The sequence below is a fragment of the Phascolarctos cinereus genome, unplaced genomic scaffold (genome assembly GCF_003287225.1).
Source record: "Phascolarctos cinereus isolate Bilbo 61053 unplaced genomic scaffold, phaCin_HiC Scaffold_4;HRSCAF=312, whole genome shotgun sequence".
In the NCBI taxonomy this organism is placed as follows: Eukaryota; Metazoa; Chordata; class Mammalia; order Diprotodontia; family Phascolarctidae; genus Phascolarctos; species Phascolarctos cinereus.
Window position 1 is genome coordinate 145778039 of NW_027555847.1, and position 21124 is coordinate 145799162.

At 38.6% G+C, this 21124-nt stretch overlaps 1 protein-coding gene across 1 annotated transcript in view; it reads right to left on the bottom strand.

Moving 5' to 3' along the window:
* The window catches only part of GALNT12 (polypeptide N-acetylgalactosaminyltransferase 12), a 49261-nt gene that overhangs the window by 17831 nt on the left and 10306 nt on the right, over positions 1-21124 (bottom strand). The window contains exons 3-5 of the mRNA XM_020995593.2: positions 16354-16543; positions 5373-5558; positions 1740-1857 (exon numbers count right to left, since the gene is read on the bottom strand). Coding sequence (XP_020851252.1) covers positions 1740-1857; positions 5373-5558; positions 16354-16543 — 494 coding nt within the window. The remainder of the gene's footprint in view (positions 1-1739; positions 1858-5372; positions 5559-16353; positions 16544-21124) is intronic.

The window sequence follows — 21124 nt, forward strand, 5'->3', positions numbered from 1 at the left end:
CATGTGACCCTGGGGAAGTCACTTAACCTCTGTTTGCCTCAGAGGTAGAGTGGTCCATATATCACTGGATCACCTAGCAGACTATCTTAAGTATCCCCTATTTTTGGAAAATGCCATCTGTGAGATTAGAAACCGCTCACACAGGTAAGCAGCTAAGTAACTAAGGAAGTCTGTTGGCCTACCATCTCCCCATGTTAGATGTCATGCTCTAATACAGGAACTATTGCTTAGTACTACTATTAGACTGATCTAACACTACTATGCCTGGTACATAGTAGCGGTTCATCCTTGGTTTTTTGGAGAGGACCAATGACATCACAGGGTGATGTCTTGACTTGTGTGTGAATTGGATTTAAATGAGGCACAGTTAAACAAAGTCATCAGCCTCATTCTTTCAGAGTCATCAAAGTCCAGTGGATGGCCTTGGCATCTTCAGTGTCTGACCAAGCCCTAAGCACTCCACAGCACCTGCTTCAGCTACCTTCATGGCCCACTGGAACAAACTGTTCTCATCTACCTATTCTTCCAGAGGAAGTCTTCGCAGTCCCTTAACTTTACACTGACAGGTTTGAGGTTTATTGGTTACCCCCAATCTGGTTTAGCCTGTCTGCCAAGACAGTTTACCAGGGTGTGGCCACTATGCATGCTACAGCTACTTGGAGGCACAGGTGAGAGTTGGGTGAAAGGCAGACACCAAAGGTGGATGAGCAGCCCTGAAAAGGGCTCAGCAACCTCTCACACCACAGGTGTTAATCCTCCCTAAATATTCTATACACTCCCTGGCCCATAGCATGCATTTAATAAATACCTGATGAGTGATTAATTCTTGTCACTATTTAGAATAAACATAAACAGAATTTTTTTTTCCTGTCCACACTACCTGTGATTTTATTACTGTAGGGCAAGGGTCAGCAAACTATAGCCCTCTTGGCCAAATATGGTATAGACTCGTTTTTGTATGGCCTATGGCTATAGAAATAGGAATGGTTTTTACATAACCACAACAGGATTTGGTAGCAGTCATCTGCCTACCCTTGGCAGGGAATTTCTAGTAAGGAAACTTCCTCTAATAATGCAGATGAACAACTGCTCTACAAAATTGCCTCTAATATACAAAGATCAAGTAATTTGCCTATGGTCATATAGTCAGGTCTTCCTGACTCTGGAATGGGTCTCAATTAACAGTGACCCTGATCCATCTCTATTGTTGTTCAGTACTTTCAGACTTAAGGGTTTTCTTGGCAAAGATACTAGAGTGGTTTGCCATTTCCTTCTCCAGCTCATTTTACAGATGAGGAACTGAGGCCAACAGGGTTAAGTGATTTGCCCATGGTCGCACAGCTACTAAGTGTCTGAGGCCAAATTTGAACTCCAGAAGATGAATCTTCCTGACTCCAGGCCCGGCACTCTATCTACTATACCACCTAGCTGCTGATGCATCTCTATAATCAATATAGAACTAATTATTTTATTTTAAATTACTGATGGTGTTACCAGTCTGTAAAATTAGTGAATGTCTACACCTGGTAGAATGGGGCAACCTAAGCTCTCACACAAGTAAAAGCTATGACATAAAGCTAGTAAAGGTTATGTGTTTAGTGTATCCATTACTATGGATGACTATTGTTATAGAGAGAGCATTCCCACTTCTTTGTGAATAGTCTATATAGTTACATCCAACAGAGGCCAGCTAAATATGTTGCTAAAATTTAATTCAAATAATTAATTATAACACTTACCCTAAATGAGAACTCAAGATTTTCTCCTCCCCATACTTCCATTCCTGTATCATAGGATCCAAGATACTCAAAATATTTCTTATTCACAGCAAACAGTCCACCAGCCATGGTTGGGGACCTAGAAAATATTTCCATATTGATTCTAATACAGGCAGAAAAAAGCTATTGACAACTGTAAAAAGTCAATCATGGATACATCTTTGATTCTGTTAGCATAACAGGCTTAAGCTCAGATTTAGATTGGAAGCAAAAGGGAGACATTTCCACTTATTTGAGCTTTTCTTTGTCTTCTTATATACAAGTGCTATCCCTCTCTCTAGAGGAGCCACGTTTAACAGCTTCTGACCCTTCTTACAGCTATCCATTAGCTTCTATTATGACTAGGTTTATTTTTTTCTACCACATTTTAATCCAAATATAGGCTGCCCTGGATATTGGCAAATTAGATCTCTCTGAAATGGGAAAAAAAATTATGTATAGGTACTTAATCCTTCAGGGACTTATAATATTGTTAGCATGAGTACACCTTGTACTGGCACAGACTGCAACCCTTCTATGACTCAGTAAAGAGTCTCTGAGAATCATTGTAGCTAAAAAAAAAAAAATTTCATCACCCTACGGCCAGCCTAGGGATGGGCCTCTCCAACCTTGGTTAGGCTAGTCCTCAGATTAACAGATACACAGTTTGCCACTGGACCTGTATCTAAAATCCTTTTGGCCTAATATCACCTGTTAACATCTGTACTCCACTGAGGCTCTGCAGTAGTATTTAGTAGAAAAACAATATCAATTACCAGCTACAATCAGCTTATATACGAGTCAGATTTTGAGGGGAAAATGGCCCTTATTCAGTCCAATTTGAGTTTTGAGATGTAAAAATTATCCTCCAAAAATTTGATTACTGCACTGATGCCACTTAGAAGGGGCAGATTCTTCTGAGGTGCCTGGATCCTGTCCTGTTTTGTGTGTCTATCAGTGACTTCAGCATATCAGATTTGGAAACCTGATCAAGTTTACAGTTGACCCAAAGCTAGAAATCAAAATTCAAAAAAAAAATTCAAAAATTCAAAAGTAAAAAAAATGACAGGTCAGAATGATGTCTAAACTGTCATGGTCATCAAATTTAAGAGGGATAAATTTAGTCTTGTACTTAATTTAAAAAATTAATTTGTACAAGTACAGGCTACAGGAGATGTAGTTTGTCAGTTCATTTAAAAAAAAAAAACCCTGGAAGTTACCATTTAACAAAATCTTAATATAAATGAGCAATGAACAATGTGACACATAGCTGCTTTTAGAAAATATGGCTAATGCGATCTTGACTCCATTAATAGACCGTGGTGTTCAGACTAGTGGAAACATAACAGCCTATACTGGTCAGCCCACATCTGAAATACACGGGTTCATTTCTGAGAGCCATATTTTAGAAAGATGTTAACAAACCAGATTTCGTCCCCAAGGGAACAACCAGAACAGTGAGAGTTCTAGAAATCACATCATAAGGAAAAACTGAAGTAACTGGGGATCTTTAATAAGGAATCTTATGGGAAACGGGTAGGAACAATCACTATCTTCAACTAGTTAGAGTTTTTAATACCAGTTTACCCAAAAGAACCGAATGTTCTTTTGGCATGGTTTGTTCTTGGTGAAACCATCATGGCTCTTACATACCCAGAATTCCTGCCTTCTAGCCCCACCTTGATTGATTGCTGCTTCAGTCACCCACTACATCAAGGGTTCACTGCCCATGCCTACAAGACCAGAAACAAAGCTCCAGTGGACTTACCCCTTTTATCTCCAGAATTCCTACCCCAAGACTCCCATAGTACTTATAGGTATTTGTCCTAGTCACCTACTACAACTAGGCCCAGCTTCAACTAAGCTTTACCTCACTTTCCAGCCATCTACTTCTAAAACACTGTGGACAACCTCCCCATCCCCATCTACTTTCCAGTTCTAGAACCATACTCCAGAGTATGCCAGTCTACTTCTCCTTTGGCTTTATGTACTTTCCTTTTAACTTTCCAAATATAAATATCCCTCTTTGGTATCATTCTCCTATAGGTTGGAGAATATAAGCTCATAGAGTGTAGGGACTGTATAGACTTTCATAGTTATATATCCAGCACTTAGCACAGTGCTTGGCAAACAGTTACTGCTTAATAAATGCTTTTGCATTCATTAATGATCACCGATCTCTTTTAGAAGTTAACTTTTGCCTAGTAATCCCACATTTATAATTTTGTTAAGGTCCAACATTAAACTTACAATCAATAGTTTTCTGAAACTATTTTTTCTCCCTTTCTGAAAAGTGAGACATTACTTCACTGTCCACAGGCTTTTGGCACCCCTCATTCTCCATTATTCCTCAAAGATCATTAATAGGGTTGCTATGATCACTTTTACAAGTCTTTTCTGAGTATTCTGGGACAGCATTAGCCTGGAGACATAAAATAATTTAAAAGTGCTCCCTTTCTATAATAAATATAGCATCTAACATTTATATAACACTTTAAAGTTTTCAAGGACATTTATATATGTGTGTGTGTGTGTGTGTGTGTGTGTGTGTGTATGTATAATCTCATCTGACCTCACAACTGTGAGATAGACATTATTATTATGACTATTTTACAAATAAGGAAACTGTGGCCCAGAGACATTAAGTGATCAGATTAAACCCATGATCACACAGCTTATAAGGTTCAGAAAGGGGATTTAAATCCAGGCCCCTCCTGACTCTGAATCTAACACTCTTTCCACCATAACAGGATGCCAGTAGGCTTTAATTCCCCCTTTTATGATACTTACTTTGACCTTTCAAGTTTGACAAACACTTTCTTTCCAGGAAAAGACAAACCCTACAGAGCCAACAAAAGTCTTAATCAGGGGAAGTCACTTCTCAGGCCACTGCTTACTCCAGTATTAACTTGTCACCTTATGAACTGGAGTTTACACAATTTATCAACTTGCCAAAACAAAAAACTTGCCAGAACCCCATAATGGGGGCTGGGGTAAGAGTTCAATGAGAACCTAAGCAGTCTAATGGAAACTCAAAAGAACACATAGTTTTCTTAACCATTATTAACTTTTCTTCTGTACCTGTCCACAAGCTTACCCAATTAAATGGGGTTAAAAAGGGTTTAATTATGATTTAACTGGAGTTTCATAGGATTACAGGATTATAGATTCATAAATAGAAGGGACCTTATTAGGTTTTTATCCATCTTTGAAACTAACAGCTCTATCCAAGATATAATGTACCTGATTATTCAACAAACACATATGCACACACGCACGCGCACACACACACACACACACACACACACACACACACACACACACACACGGGAACAAGGATAGCTAAACAATAGGTAGCTCAAGAGCTTGCAACAATAATTTTTTCTCAAGGAGGTCAATGGAAATAGTAGTCCAGAAAGGGCTGACACCAAGGTGGCAGACAACTGAAGATTTTTCTCATGAAGTCCCCTGGGCATCCAAGTATCCAAGTCCAGGGGTTTGATACTCCAGGTCAAGAAGAAAGACACAGGTCCATGATAAGAGTCATAGTTACAGTTGATTTGTAAAATAATAAGCATGAAAAATCATGTAAAACAGAGATAAATGATTCCTGACCTGATGACATCAATCTTGGAACTCCTTCGTTTTTGCTCCTTCTCTGGCACTACGTTCCAAATGAACACCAGTCTCCAGTCAAAACCTCCAATCTGTGGCTCCCCTGAATTTCCCAAATACTCAAATGTATTCCAATCAATGACATCAATCACAGGACATACAACTGCTGATTCTTCTTCATGAATCCTGAAAATAGCAGATATTTGTCCCTTAGTAAATTCGAAAATTGAAGCTCTGTTTGCACTTCTATTTTGAAAGATAATTGTCCATAATTTTCAATAAAAACTTACACTTGGAATAGACTTGTCATGCTACCATGACCAAAAATGGAACTGGCCACCCACTAGCAGTGAATTTGCCATCACTGTCAGTGTTAGTGTAGAATTTTGTTGATAATGTTGGGGATATTGGAGACAGGATTCCTGTACTGGGTAGGTGAACTCCAAAGAGAACCCCAAAGTCTCCTTTGAGACTAAAATCCTACGAGAATATTGTTTAACCTTTAGTCCTTGCTGTAGGACATAAGAAAGCTAAACATATTTATTCATAGTCAATATTTAATTAAATATTAGCCATGACAATAGCATTGTAAACAGAACCCCAAAGTGATTTTTATCATTGCTTTTCCTGGCTACCATAGTCTAAGCTTGGTCTTTAGCTATTCGAATTAGTCACACACCAAGCATTTATGAAGCACCTACTGTTTGCCCCACAAATGTGCTAATGCTGCAAAAGATACAAAAGATATAAAAGATATTCCTCTTTTTGAGGCACTTATGGTTATATTAGGGAGCCAGTAAAACCACTCAAGAAAATTCAAGTCAGTCCAAGTGTGAATTCAGGCTACAAAAACATAACTGCCATATGGTAAGGAAAAGACCCTTGTGGACCAAGTATAAGCAGTCTAGAAAAAGTTCACGAAGAAAGTAAGCCTTGAGTTGGGTCCTGAAGGAAGCACAGAATTCAATTCAACCAGTATTTGAGTCCCTACTTTGTACAAAGTACTATGAAGAGGAGTAAGGCAGAATTTCTGCCTTACAGCGCTTAAAATCGAAAAGGGGGGTATAATACAAGTATGTAAATCACTTTAACACAGGGCACAACGTGGTAAGTGCCTTGGCAAAAGAACACTGTGTTGCGGTTTCAGAGGAGGAGAATCTGACATTTAGTTGGAAGATACAGAAGTTTGTAAAGGTAGAACTTGAGATAAACCTTGAAAAACAAATAAGAGTTTGGCAGGCTAGGATTGGGCAGAGGGAAAGCATGAGTAAAGCACAGCCTAGATGTCAGAAGAAAATGGGGTCATGAAGAGTCAGACACAACTGAAAACAACTAAACAGCAATAAACACCTCTAAATAAGAGATACGGTATGGATGATGACTTAGCAAAGAAGACTGAGAAGGAGCAGTCAGAGAGGTTAAGGAGCAGTGCCGCAAAAACCCAGATTGGGGAAAGTATCCAGGAGGAGATGGGGATCAATAGTGTCAAAGGTCACAGAGAGATCAAGAGGGTTGAGGACTGAGAAAAGGTCATCAGTTTTGGCAATTAAAAAAATCAATGGGAACTTTGGAAAAAGCAGCCTCATTTAAGCGATCAGGTCAGAAACCAGATTTATAAAGTGGGCATAATAGTGCCTTGCTTTGACTTTCTAATATTTTTATCATCTTGATCTTGTCATTAATATAATTCTCATGAAGCCCACCTGCCTATTTTTTATTGGTTATATTTCCATCTGGTATAGTAACAAAATAAAAGCTTATTGATGATTTTTCAAGTAACCATAACTGTGAATTTCCTAGGAGGGTAATCAGAAAATTAAGGTCTGGGGCAGCTAGGTGGCACAGTGGATAGGGCACTGGCCCTGGAGTCAGGAGGACCTGAGTTACAATCTGGCTTCAGACACTTGACACTTAACTAGCTGTGTGACCCTGGGCAAGTCACTTAACCCTACTGCATAGCCAAAAAGAGAGAGAGAGAGAGAGAGAGAGAGAGAGAGAGAGAGAGAGAGAGAGAGAGAGAGAGAGAGAGAGAGAGAGAAGAAAAAAAGAAGAAAATTAAGATGATAGGCTTCCTTGGATCCTGTTTAAAACTTGTTAAGCAGATTGTGTTTTATACTTCTGTTACTGATTGATAAGTTAATGTATGATTTAATACAAATAAAAAGTACAAAACCCTCTTTTGTTCAGCTCTGGAATCTAATCAAAGTCTATTTGTGTTGTTGACAGACATATATATTTCCTGGCCATTGCCCAGACCTTCATCACTTCGGGCTCAAATTGATGTAATAGTCTCTTAACTAGTCTCCTGTGCTCTATGGTCTTCTTCTGCATAATCCTGTCCAAAAATACTACTTTCATTATGTCTCTACCCTATTTAAGAATTTATAATGGCTTTGCTAGTGCTCATGTATAGGATCATATTTAAACTTGTTCACTTGACATTCAAGGACTGGTGTCTTCCTCTGTTAAATAGGGATAATAATATCTGCTTTACCTACCACAAATGGTTGATGAGAAGATCAAATGAAATCATGTATATGAAAGCATGTTGGACAGAACTATAGAACTTCACAGTTTACAAATATTCACACTGTGCTAGGCACTTTAATATAAGGAAATATAAAGCACGACTCTCGTCTTCAATGAGTTTATGATATAACTGAGAAATAACATATATAAGCATATATATGAGCTGTTAAGTAATAAAAGAGCTAAATACAATAATCATATCCTGCTTGTGGTCTACAGAATTAAAACTGAAACTAGAAAATGGGAGCATAGCTAAGGCACCCACAGGTTCTAGTATTTAGAAGGTCCTTTCTGCTTTATCTTCTATTTTGCACCATATTTTAGATAACAATGGATTATAAAGAATAAATACTAGCAGAATATAATAAGACAAACTTGACACAGGTAAGTGAAGTGGTGTGGCATAATGGATAAGAGTACTGGATTCAGTTTCAGGAAGATTTGGGTTTAAATTCTACCTAAACAATCACCAGTTCTATGACCCTGAGCAAGTCACTTTACCTCTCTTAATCTCAGTTTCCTCATCTGTAAAATGGGGATAATAAGAACAACCATCTTGAAGGGTTGTTGTGAGAATCACATGAAACATGTAAGGTGCATGACAAACTTTAAAGCATTAATTAAGTGTTCATTATGACTACCATAGCCAAGGCAGTTCTGATTCTGGTCAAACCCAATGGCTCAAATCTAGGCCACTGTGGTCTAGAATTATTGCCACATTAAGCAGATGTTAGGGAAACCAATTCAATTCCAAAGATATCCATGAGGGTTAGATTAATATTCTACAGGCTTCAAGTATACATAATAGTACAGAACCCCGAGGGCCAGTGCAAAAACTGTCATGGAGCCTTCTAAATGGACCTATTCTCTACAGAGAAAGCCTGCCTAAAGACTCCCCCTGAGCTTGGTCTAGTATGGCCTGGTCCAGATCCAAATTCTGATTCATGAATTTCCATCAGAAACAGAACATCCTCAACCTGCTAGATACTCAGCTTCTAAACTATTAACACATCTGATGAATTAACAGCAAATAGCTTTGCTTTGGATGTGCTTTACTGAGTTAGATTCCGAGGTCAACAGCACAGTGATTTGGCTCTGAGAACCTTCCAACCAGGGTCAAGGTTACTCTCAATGGTTACTCTCAATGTAATGGCACTGTCTGGCCAAAGTAGAGCTGTCCTTGGTACCCATCACCTTCCCAGTTCCTCTCAAGGTCTTAAGTAACTTTTTCCGCAGCAAAAAAATGTTACTCACATCACATCCCTACATTTCTTATTGCAGATGTTGTTGTTCAGAAGTTTCAGTCATGTCCAACTCTTTGTGACCCCATTTTTGGTTTTCTTGGCAAAGATAACTGGAGTGGTTTGCTATTTCCTTCTTGAGCTCATTTTACAGTTGAGGAAACTAAGGCAAACAGGGTTAAGTGACTTGCTCAGGATCACACAGCAAGTAAGTATCTGAGGCTGGATTTGAACTCAGGTCTTCCTGATGTCCTGATTTCCAGAGCTCTGTCTACTGTGCCACCTACCTGCTCATATCCCTATATAATATGCAACTATTTTCTTCCATTTGTGAAGTAGGAAACCAAGACATAGGATTAAAATACCTAGTTAAGATTACATAGTAAGATGAGGCCAACATGGCCAGTGTGGTTGTCCTAGGATATAGATTGATATGACATTAAAAAGCACTGAGAGTTACTGCTGGTAAGAGATATAATCCCAGTAGAGGCAGAGCCAAGATGGTGAAATAAAGGCTCTCCCCCAAATGCCTCCAAATACCTCCAAAAAATGACTTTAAACAAATTATAGAACAGCAAAACCCACAAAAAGATGAATTGAAACAAATTTCGAAACCCAAGACAACTTCAAAGGTCAGCAGGAAGTATCTGTTGCACCTTCGTGAGAGTGGAGCACAGTCCAGTGTAGGCCATGCTAGCACAACCCCAGCCCCTGCCCCAGGAAACCAGAAATAGGCCTTGGGAGATATTGAATCAGCAGCGGCAGCAGCTGCTTCCAGAGCTCTCAGCTTACAGACAGTAAGGAGGTCAAACAACTGGTCAGAAGGAGATGCCAGGGGCCTTTTTGCTGAGGCAGAACTCTGCTGCTTTGCCCATACTAGGATCCATGTCACACTCATGGTGGCAGTCCCAGGGCAAGGAGGAGCACCAGCATGCCAGAGTTTGCATCCTCAGTGGAACAGGACCCTCATCACAGTTCCAGGGCAGAAAACAGTGCTGTAGTTGCTCACAGACCAAAGCACAGGCCAGGAGAATAGTAAACACCTCTCCTTAGGTCACCTTAGAAAAATGCAGAACTTACAGGTCCCTAGAAGTATCTCTGAAAACAATTGCACAAAACCCCTGAAGCTTGGGACTGTATACCCTCCACTCTGGAAGCAGAGCCCTTATTTTAACAATCAGTTAAAACTCAAGTAATTGGCTGGGAACATGAGCAAACAACGGAAAACACCCTCTGACTATAGAAAGTTACTATGGTGACAAGGAAGATCAAAACGCACACACAAAAGAAGACAACAAAGTCAAAGCTCCTACATCCAAAGCCTCCAAGAAAAATACAAATTCATCTCAGGCCATGAAAGAGCTCAACAAGGATTTTGAAAGTCAAGGAAGAGAGGTAAAGTAAAAATTGAGAAGAGAAATGAGAGTGATAAAAGAAAATCATGAAAAATGAGTCAACAGCTTGGTAAATGAAACACAAAAAAATATTAAAGAAAATAACACATTAAAAGACAGACTAGGCAACTGAATCATGGGCAGCTGTGGAGGTTTCCAGACTTCTCAACCTCCAAAAACCAAAGACAACTTAGAGGGTCAGTAGGAAAAGTCTGTGACCATGGTCAGAGAGAAGCTCGGTCCCAGTCCCAGTTCAGGCACAGCCATGGGACAGCAGCTGCTTCCTGAGCTCGGCCCACAGACCGAGAGGGAATCTAGTGGCTGATCAGAAGGGAACTGCAGGGATCTTCTTGCTGGTGCTAAGGCAGGACTCTCTTGCTTTGCCCATGCTTGGATGTGGGCTGCAGTTCTGGGTGGTGATCCTGGGGTGAGGAAGAGTGCTGGCATGGTGGAGTTTGTGGTGGTAGGGAAGAGTAAATCCTTTTCACAGTTCCAAGGCAGAAAAGACTGCTTGTGGTCATTCATAGACCAGAGCCCAGGCCAAGAAAGGAGTAAACACCTTGCCCTTGATTGTACCACCTTGGAAGAACTGAAAATTTACAGGTCCCTAGAAGTATCTCTGAAAACAGCTGCACAAAACCCCTGAAGCTTGGGACAGTATATTCTCCACACTGGAAGCAGACCCCTACCTTAATAAAGAGTTTAAAACTCAAGTAACTGGCTGGGAACATGAGCAAACAGTGCAAAAAAAGTCAGACCATAGAATCTTTCTTTGGTGACAAAGAAGATCAAAACATACAACCAGAAGAAGACAACAAAGCTAAAGCTCCTACATCCAAAGCCTCCAAGAAAAATATGAATTGGTCCCAGGCCATGGAAGAGGTCAAAAAGGATTTTGAGAAGCAAGTAAGAGAAGTAGAGGAAAAACTGGGAAGAGAAGTGAGAGTGATGCAAGAAAATCATGAAAAACAAGTCAACAGCTTGCTAAAGGAGTCCCAAAAGAACACTGAAGAAAATAACAATTTAAAAAATAGGCTAACCCAAATGGCAAAAGAAGTCCAAAAAGCCAATGAGAAGTATGCCTTCAAAATCATATATAAATCTATCCTGCCCTACAGGAAAATAGAAGGGGAAGGGGATAAGAGAAGGGGGGAAGAGATAGAAGGAAGGGCAGATTAAGAGGAGTATTCAGAATGCATACTATCTCGGGGTGGGGGGAGAGATGAGGTGGGGAGAAAATTTGGAACTCAAAATGTTATGGAAGTGAATGTTGAAAACTAAAAATAAATAAATTTTAAAATAAATTTAAAAATTAAAAAAAAAGACTAGGCCAAATGATAAAAGAGGTCCAAAAAGCCAACGAGAAGAACGCCTTAAAAAGCAGAATTGGCCAAATGGGAAAAGCTCACTGAAGAAAATAATTCCTTAAAAATTAGAATGGAGCAATTGGAAGCTAATGACTTTATGAGAAATCAAGAAACAATAAAACAAAACCAAAAGAATGAAAAAAATGGAAGACAATGTAAAATATCTTATTGGAAAAACAACCGACCTGGAAAATAGATCCAGGAGAAATAATTTTTAAATTATTGGACTACCTAAAAGCCATGATCAAAAAAAGAGCCTGGATAACATTTTTCAATAAATTACCAAGGAAAACTGCCCCAACATTCTAGAACCAGATGGTAAAAGAGAAATTGAAAGAATCCACTGATCACCTCCTGAAAGAGATCCCAAAAGGAAAACTTCCAGGAATATTATAGCCAAATTCCAGAGTTCCCAAGTCAAGGAGAAACTATTGCAAGCAGCCATAAGGAAACAATGTAAGTATGGTGGAGCCACAGTCAAGATAACACAAGATTTAGCAGCTTCTACATTAAAGGATAAAAGGTCTTAGAATATGATATTCTGGAGCAGCTAAGATTACAACCAAGAATCACCTACCCAGCAAAACTGAGTATAATCCTCCAGGGGAAAAAATGGATATTGAATGACATAGAGGACTTTCAAGCATTCTTGATGAGAAGACCAGAGCTGAATAGAAAATTTGACTTTGAAATATAAAACTCAAGAGAAGCATAAAATGGTAAACAGGAAAGGGAAACCATAAGGGACTTAATAAGGTTAAACTTCATGGGAAGATGATATTTGTAGCTCATAAGACCTTTATCATTATGGTAGTTAGAAAGAATATATATATGGACAGAAGGTACAGGTGTGAGTTGACTATGAAGGGATGCCATCTAAAAAAATAAAATTAAGGAGTGAGAGAGGAAGGTACTGGGAGAAAGAGAAAGGTAGATGTAGAATGAGGTAAATTATCTCACATAAAAGAGGCAAGAACAAGCTTTTACAGTGGAGGGAAAGGGGGAGTAGGTGAGGGGAATAAGCGAACCTTACTCTCATCAGAATTGGCTCAAACAGGGAATAACATACACACTAAATTGGGTACAGAAATCAATCTTACCCTACAAAAAAAAGTAGGAGGGGAAGGAGATAAAAGAAAGTGGGTAATAGAATGGAGGACAGATTAGGAGAGAGGCTAGTCAGAAGCAAAACACTTTTGAGGAGGTATGCGGTGAAAGGAGAGAGAGAATAGAATAGTGGGGGTGGGAGACAGGATGGAGGGAAATCCAGTTAGCAACAGTAACTATGAAAAACATTTTGAAGCAAGTTTTTTTGATAAAGGCCTAATTTCTCAAACACATAGAGAAATGAGTCCAATTTATAAAAATAAGAGTCATTCCCCAAATGATAAATGGTCAAAAGATATGATCAGTTTTCAAGTGAATAATCAAAGCTATCTATAGACATATAAAAAAAAACATTCTCACCCACTACTGATTAGAGAAATACAAATTAAAACAATTCTGTGGTACCATCTCATACTTTTAGATTGGCTAATAGGACAGAAAAGGTAAATGACAATGTAGGAAGGCACTGGGGAAAAGAATAATGCATTGTTGGTGGAATTGTGAACTGATTCAACCATTCTGTAGAACAATTTGGAACTATACTCAAAGGGCTACAAAACTATCATACCCTTTGACCTAGCAATACTACTACTAGGTCTATATCCCCCAAAAAATAAAAAACAAAAATGAAAAGAGCCTATATGTACAAAAGTAATTATAACAGCTCACTTCTAGGGGATTGAGGGGGGAAACTGAGGCAATGCTCATCAATTGGGGAATGGCTAAACAAGTTGTGTTATGTGATTATGATAGAATACTATTGTACTATAAAAAATGATAAGCAGGATACTCTCAGAAAAACCTGGAAAGACTTGCATGGGCTGATGTAAAGTGAAATGTACTGTGTACCAAGTAACAGCAATATTGTAAGATGATCAGTTATGAATGACTTAGCTATTCTCAGCAATAAAATGATCCAAGACAATTCTGAAGGACTTGTGATGAAAAATGCTATCCATCCCCAGACAAAGAACTGATTGTGTTTGAACAGAAATTGAAGTATATTTTTTTAATTTTCCTTGTTTCTCTTCAATTTTTTGTCTATGTGTTCTTTCACAACATGACTATTATGGATATATTTTGCATGACTACACATATATAACCTATATCGAACTGCTTGCCTTCTCAATTAGGGGGTAGGGGCAGAGGGAGGAAGGGAGAGAATTCGGAACTCAAAGTTTTAGAAACAAAAGTTTAAAATTGTTATTACATGTAACTGGGAAAAAGAAAAAAGAAAGATCAAACAAAAAAAAAAAGAGAAACGGGGAAAAAAAAGAAATGTAATCCCAATATGGCGGTCAGAACTATGTAAGAGTGCCATTTTCCTGAGTGGCCAGGGAACACAGGAACAACCAGATATACAGATCACCAAAATTTTTCCTTGTACCCCCTGCCAGGGGCAGAGAACCGATAGCATTCTTTCCCTAGCACTGGCACTTATCACAGTTACAGATTTATTATGTAAAGGAAACCAGAAAGAGAATTTGACACATTGGTCACATTCCAAGATGCCATTACTTATTTTAAAGTTTTTTTCCTATGGAAAAAGTGGATCTTTTTATTTTAAAGGAACATAAGTAAACTCTAACTTGTTTCTTCTAATGTAAGTTTGTATTTATATAGTGTTTTTAAGAAGAGGCTAAATTTCCCCAGAAATTACAAAGTTCCTTTAATAACTCCAAGCTTTCCAAATGTCCTACTGTCTAATATGAACATCCTACCAGAGCTGCTGTATTGCAGTAAGACATGGAATACAACAATTTTCCAAGAATTAAAAATAAATATCACACAGAGGGTATGAGTAAACAAAACATATAACCATAAGCAACTTCCAAGATGAACAGCAGTAAAAGATGTCATCAAGGAAATCTGGGATAGGGTGAGAAGAGGTGTCAAGAGGTCAATAACTCAACAAGCATTTGGGAAACACCTGCTATTTGGTAGAAGAACAATGGGACTGTCATGTGGCAAGCGCAGGGGACAAGCGGACACAATTAACTTTGCAGAAGAAAACAAGGAGGGCCTTCAGTACTTTGGGGTGAACCTTTTATCATAAACTATTAGAGGATATGGACAAAAGTCCTACATAATGGACATGCATGGAATATCCAAACTGATGAGATTACACATCTATTTGTACATTTCAATGTTGAAAGTCCTTTCCAGTCATTTGATCTTCCTAATAATCCTATGAGTTAAATCTATCCCCATTTTACAAATAAGGAAACTGAGGCTAAGAAGGACTAAACTCAAGGTTACACAACTATTAAGTGGCAGAGCCAAGAACTGAACCTAGGGTTTTCTAACACCAAAACATGCATATAAGGCAATCCAGGACTATAGGCTTAGCAACTAATCAATCAAAAAGCATTGTTAAGAGTTTACTATGTGCCAGATATTGTTTTAAGCCCTAGGGACACAAATAAAGGCAAAAAGAGTCCTGCTCTCAAGAAACTGATATTCTAATAGGAAAGATAACATGTAAATAACTAGGAATATGTAAGATATACACAGAGTACATGGGAGGGGATCTCAGAAGAGTAGTTGGAGGGGCTTTGAAAACCCTCCTTCCAAAAGCAGGATTTAATCAGGGACTTGAAGGAAGCCAGGGAATCCAGCAGGCACAGGAGTTGAGAAAGAACATTCCTGGTATCAGGGACAGTCAGGGAAAAGGCACCAAGTCAAGAGACAGAGCCCCGAGTAAGAACGCAACCTGAATAAACCAGTGAAGCTGGATCATAGAATGTGTATAAAGGATGAGAATGGAAGAACACTGGAATGGTTGGAAGAGGCCACATTATGAGGAGCTACGAATGGCAAGCAGAAGATTTTTTCATCTTGGAATAGGGAGCCACTAGAATGTATTGAGTATCAAGGCTGACACGGTCAGAGCTATGTTTTAAGAAAATCAATTTGGCAGCTGAATAGAAAATGGATTAGAGTGAGGACAGAGAGAGGAGATGGGGAGAGGGAGGAGGAGGAAGCAGAGATGAGGAGGAGAAAGGGGGGATGAGGAAGAGGAGGAGACCAACCATGTAGAAAGCTATTATAATAGTCAAGACAAGAGGAAACCGAGGGCCTGAACTAGTAGGGTAGAAATGTGAATGTAAAGAAGGCCACAAATTGCCTAATAGCAAGGAATTCCAAGGTTCTCAAACTACTCTCAAATGTCCACCTAAAGACTAATTAAGTCCTTGTTGGTAGTGGTAAGTGCAAGTCAGTTTACTGATATGAGCACCTTAAATGAGCAACATTAAGGAAAGAAACAAAGATGAGAGTTTCTTGAAAGATTATTCTTGGTTCACTAAATTTCAAATCTTTTGACTAAAACAAATTCTCCTACCTTTCCAGCAGTGGCTCCAACCAGCCTTCGTGACATTCACAGTGACAGTCAAGGAAGGTCAGAATCTCCCCAGTAGCTATAGAAGCTCCCAGAAGTCGAGCTCGAACTAGTCCTTCCCTTTTATTTGCCCGGATTAAACGCACCTTATGCAGGCCAGACAAATGGTTTTCCAAAGGCTCCTTTAAATGTTCTAATAAGAATAAGAACAAAAATGACTAGAAGCTGAGCAAACTGCCTAACTCTAACGTAAATGGTTTCACATTTCAGAAAAATGAAAAAGTTTTCTAAATAGTTTTATTTTGTCTTAATTATTATATATCATTTCCTTCCAACTGAAATTTTAAGTGTTTTGCAAAATAAACTGAAAAATAACCTCAGTAGTTATAATATTTCCATATATCCTGTTGAAATAAAATGCCTTAGGAGAATAAAGGATCAAAGGATGACAGATCTAGGGTGGAAGAAACTTTGAAGATCATCCAGTTGAGCCTCCTTCGTTTTATAGATGAGAATTCTCAGATCCAAAGAGGTTGGTGACTTACCCAAGCTTACATGTGCTAAAATTAGTAGAGCCAGAATTTGAATCTAGATCCTCGGACTTCAAATCTATGTCCCTTTCCACTGAATCACATTGCCTCCTCCAGACCCAGTTGTTTCCTGTCTTTTGAACACAGCAAACCACATATACTATTCTCATCAGGTATTTTCAGTGATTTGAATTGTCTACTTTCTTCCCACATGGAATAATTCAGATGAATGCTGGACTTAGATTCAGAAACATCCAGGTTCAAAATCACCTGTGTGACCATAAGCAATCCCTTAACCTCTCTGAGCCACAAACCACTCAGAGATGTATCTGCTAAGTTATAGATCATTTGCAATATAAATTGGTAAAAGATATTTATTTTGATCCTTTGATGGACATCCAATTGACCCATGATGTATTGTCCTCCATGCCAATTTAAAGTTAATGGTACATCATGTACGTATAAGAAAAAAGCAATTCATCAACAACATTCAAATAAATGTACATTAACGTTCTTTGCAATCTTAAGTACCAATTTAGTCTCAATTTCCTCCACTAAAAAACAGGAATAATACCTTAGGATGCCAAGAATTCAATGAAAACCACTTCTCCTTGTGCATAGTAGGCATTCAATAAATATTTGTTAACTGATCTTATATAAGCTGTTAATAACAATTAGGTGTGGTACTTACACCTAATTGTAAAAGTTTGTAAAAAAAATTGTAAAACAAATTACGCATGGTATATATTCATACTATGTATTTACAATACAATACAATAACCATTACTAAGCTTCTACTATGTGGCAAGTACTGTGCTGAGTGCTGGGGATACAAATAAGAAAAATAATGACAATTCTTGCCTTCAAGGAGCTTACAATATAATGGGGGAAGACGACACAGAAGGAAGCTAAAAGCAGAGGGAAAATGCCAGAGGTACCAGGCACAGGGGCATAATGAAGAGGACAATGTACTTGAAACAAAGCAGAGCAGCTGGTGACAAATGAAGGATCTAATTACAAATATTATAATCTTTATATATATTGCTGTTGATGTCATATTACATTTTACATATGAAGATATTAAAACTCAGGTATAGTAATCTAATTCACTATATGTGTGTGTGTTCATGTGAACTGCATTATAATGTTATAATTGGCCAAAAGCTTAAAGATACTAAAAAAAAGATGTGGATCCCCCCCCAAAAAAAGCCATTAGCCCTTAAGACCAATTCTAGTAATGCTTTCTCGGTGTTTTGATCACAACTTGAAAAGGACGTCCTTTCCTCTTCAAACCAAAAGCTCCTATTGTCTTCTCCAGAATTGGATGGTTTTCTTCACTCTGAGATACACTGAGCTGCTTTTGAGCTAAAATATACTTGTAACACCAAAACTACCCTTTGTTATTCTCTCTGTACTCTCTTGACCCCTCCACTTTCTTGGGAGATTCTGAAACTTGAATCATGGTGCCTGACTAGGAAATGGTGGTTTTGATTTGTGGTCTCTCTCCTTATTTCTTTAATTGTGGATTTCAAGTAATTTATCAGCCAAGACAAATAAGATTCTATAACTGAATCTGTCATCAGAAAAACACTCAAGTAAATCTCTCTTTCACTGCTTTTCTTACTGATAGTAATATCTCATAATGATGCCATCCATGATTGTCTTTAATGTAGGATATAGAAGAGACAATGAAGCCAATCTCATTTCTGCAGACTGGTGTAGCACGGGTACATCCATCTCAGTGTAATGGCCAGCCCCAAGCTTTTCATTTGACTACAATATGTGGTTCTTTTTGCTAAGACCACTAAGCCACCTACTGCCTAATCTATTGATTTCTTTCTCTCCATTGAGGATACTCTGATATCAATCAACAAATATTTGCTGGTGATGAATGTGACCAACATTGTGTTGGATTCTATGGGAGATATAAAAGCTGCATAAGATATTTATTAATTAAGTGCTCACCATAGACTTGTTTCCTACTGCTGTCATCAATGAATTTACGACCTAATTCACTTTATGGACATTCATGTTTCATTGAAAACATCCTTACATAAGATTAAAGGATCCCAACTCTACAGGTAAGGATCTAAGGTAGGATTCGAAACCAGGTCCTCTGAGTGCAGAGGACTCTTTCTACTATCTAACACACTGTCTCTTCAAAATGTTCTCTTCCTCCTCTTTTGAGAAGATATCGGAAACAAAATGGGGAAATAAATCTTGCCCTGAAGACATAGTGTGTTTGCTATGCTACTGTTAGGTTACAAAAATTTGGTCCAGGTATATTTTTGTCTTTGAATCCCCAGAGTCTTCATAGGACATACCTGGCATATAGTAGGTGCTTAAAGAATAATTATTGATTGTTAATTTATTTTTGGATCATAGATTTAGAGTTGCAACAGACTTTAAAGGTTACCCAGTCCAATCCCCTTATCTGTAGGATGGAACTAAGTTCCAGAGAAGATAAGTGATTTGCCAGGGTCACAGATCCAGTAAGTAATTGAGGTAGGATTTGAACCCAGGTTTTCCTAACTCCTGACTAGCATTTCGTCTACTTTACCATACCGGCTTTTATCCAAGATGCTTCATCCACAGTTAAAGATTTCAAGTCAATTCAATAAACATTTCTTAAGTGCCTACTGTGTGCCAGACACTGTGGATACAAAAAGAAGCAAAAGACAGCCCATCCACTCAAGGAGCTTACAATCTAATGGGGGAGACAACATTCAAACAAATATATACAAAGCAAGCTATATACAACAGAGAAAAGCTCCCACAATGTGAGCAAGAAAGCTCAGGAGGGACCTATAGAAAAAGTTGTTTGTTTGTTTGTTTTTCCCTGCAATGACTTGAAAGGTGGATCTAGGAAAGGTACTGTGTATCTGTCATCTTGCCTTCCTGTTTTCACTGCCATAGTTCTGTTATTATTTATCAGTGCTTCAATATGAGTGGGAGGCAAGGAAAGGGTGGCACCATACAGGAATGTCCCAAATGACACTGCCCTAATAGAAGTCATTTTGCAATAAAATTCTTAAGACATTGGAAACAAGTGTGAAATGATTCTTCAGTGACTAGCGTAGTACAGCTGCCATGCCTACCTTCCTAGTTTAGGGATTCTTGCCATGGTTACTCTGCTCAGTTCTGTTTCTAAGGAATTTATTCCTCCTATAACATTGTTTTTACCTACCATTATATTCCCTTGGAGCCAGTTAATGACATTAGGGAGGCAAGTGAAGAACTGATATTCTGCCAACCTGTCTTTATCTCCTTTCTTAAAGACTGCCATTAGGACACGCCAGAGGCCAGATGGCATTCTGCCATACGCCAGATCCACAAGATAAAAAGTTAATACAACATGCTCTGTTTCCCTCCTCACCTGAGGTTTCTGGCAGGGCCTTGTGACGGTGATGGAAAGTTTACCTTATTTTACTGCTTCTTTTGATACTTTCCCTTGAGGATCAGAGGAATTCTGAGCTCATCTAATATACAGGTGGCATGATGTAACAAAGTCTGGCCTTGGAGTTAGGAGACTTGGATTTGAATCCCAGTTTTGACAGATATTAACTGGGTGACCACAGGCAAGTTATTTAACCTCTCTAAGACTCAGTTTCCTAACCTATGTAATGGAGATAGTAATACTTATAACTACCTTCCTCATCAGAGTTGTTGGGAAGGAAAAAAAATACATAAATCTTGAAGAATTAAACTTTTTTTTGTTTTTTTCTCTTCCTTCCCTTCTCTCTTCCTCCTTTCTTTCCTTCCTTCTTTCTTCTCTTCCTTCCTTCCTCTCTTTCTCCCTTTCATTTCTTCCTTCATAGACCTCCCCTACATCTCACCCAAGCTGAAAGTCCAGCCACCAGTCACAAGCACAACTCCATTGTTGATCAGCAAGGAAACTTTGGCCTGATCAGCTTCCAAACTAAGCCAGTTCACCCCCTCATTAAGCAGGCCAGTGGATACCTCCCCCCAACCCCCACTCACTATATTAGTGCTGGACTTAATATGGACAACTGATCAGCTTTCATGCTATTCCAGTACAGAATTCCCAAAGTCAAGCAATCCACCAGCCTCAGCCTCCTCAGTAGCAGGGATGACAAGTGTGTGCGTCATGCCAAGACACCTTATAAATTTGAGTTATTATAATTATGACTTTCTAATTATAGATGGTGCAATAGTGAATACTCTGAAAAGAGTCTCAGTTGAAGTCTTCTGAATAATGCTTCTAACATACACTGAAAGGTTTT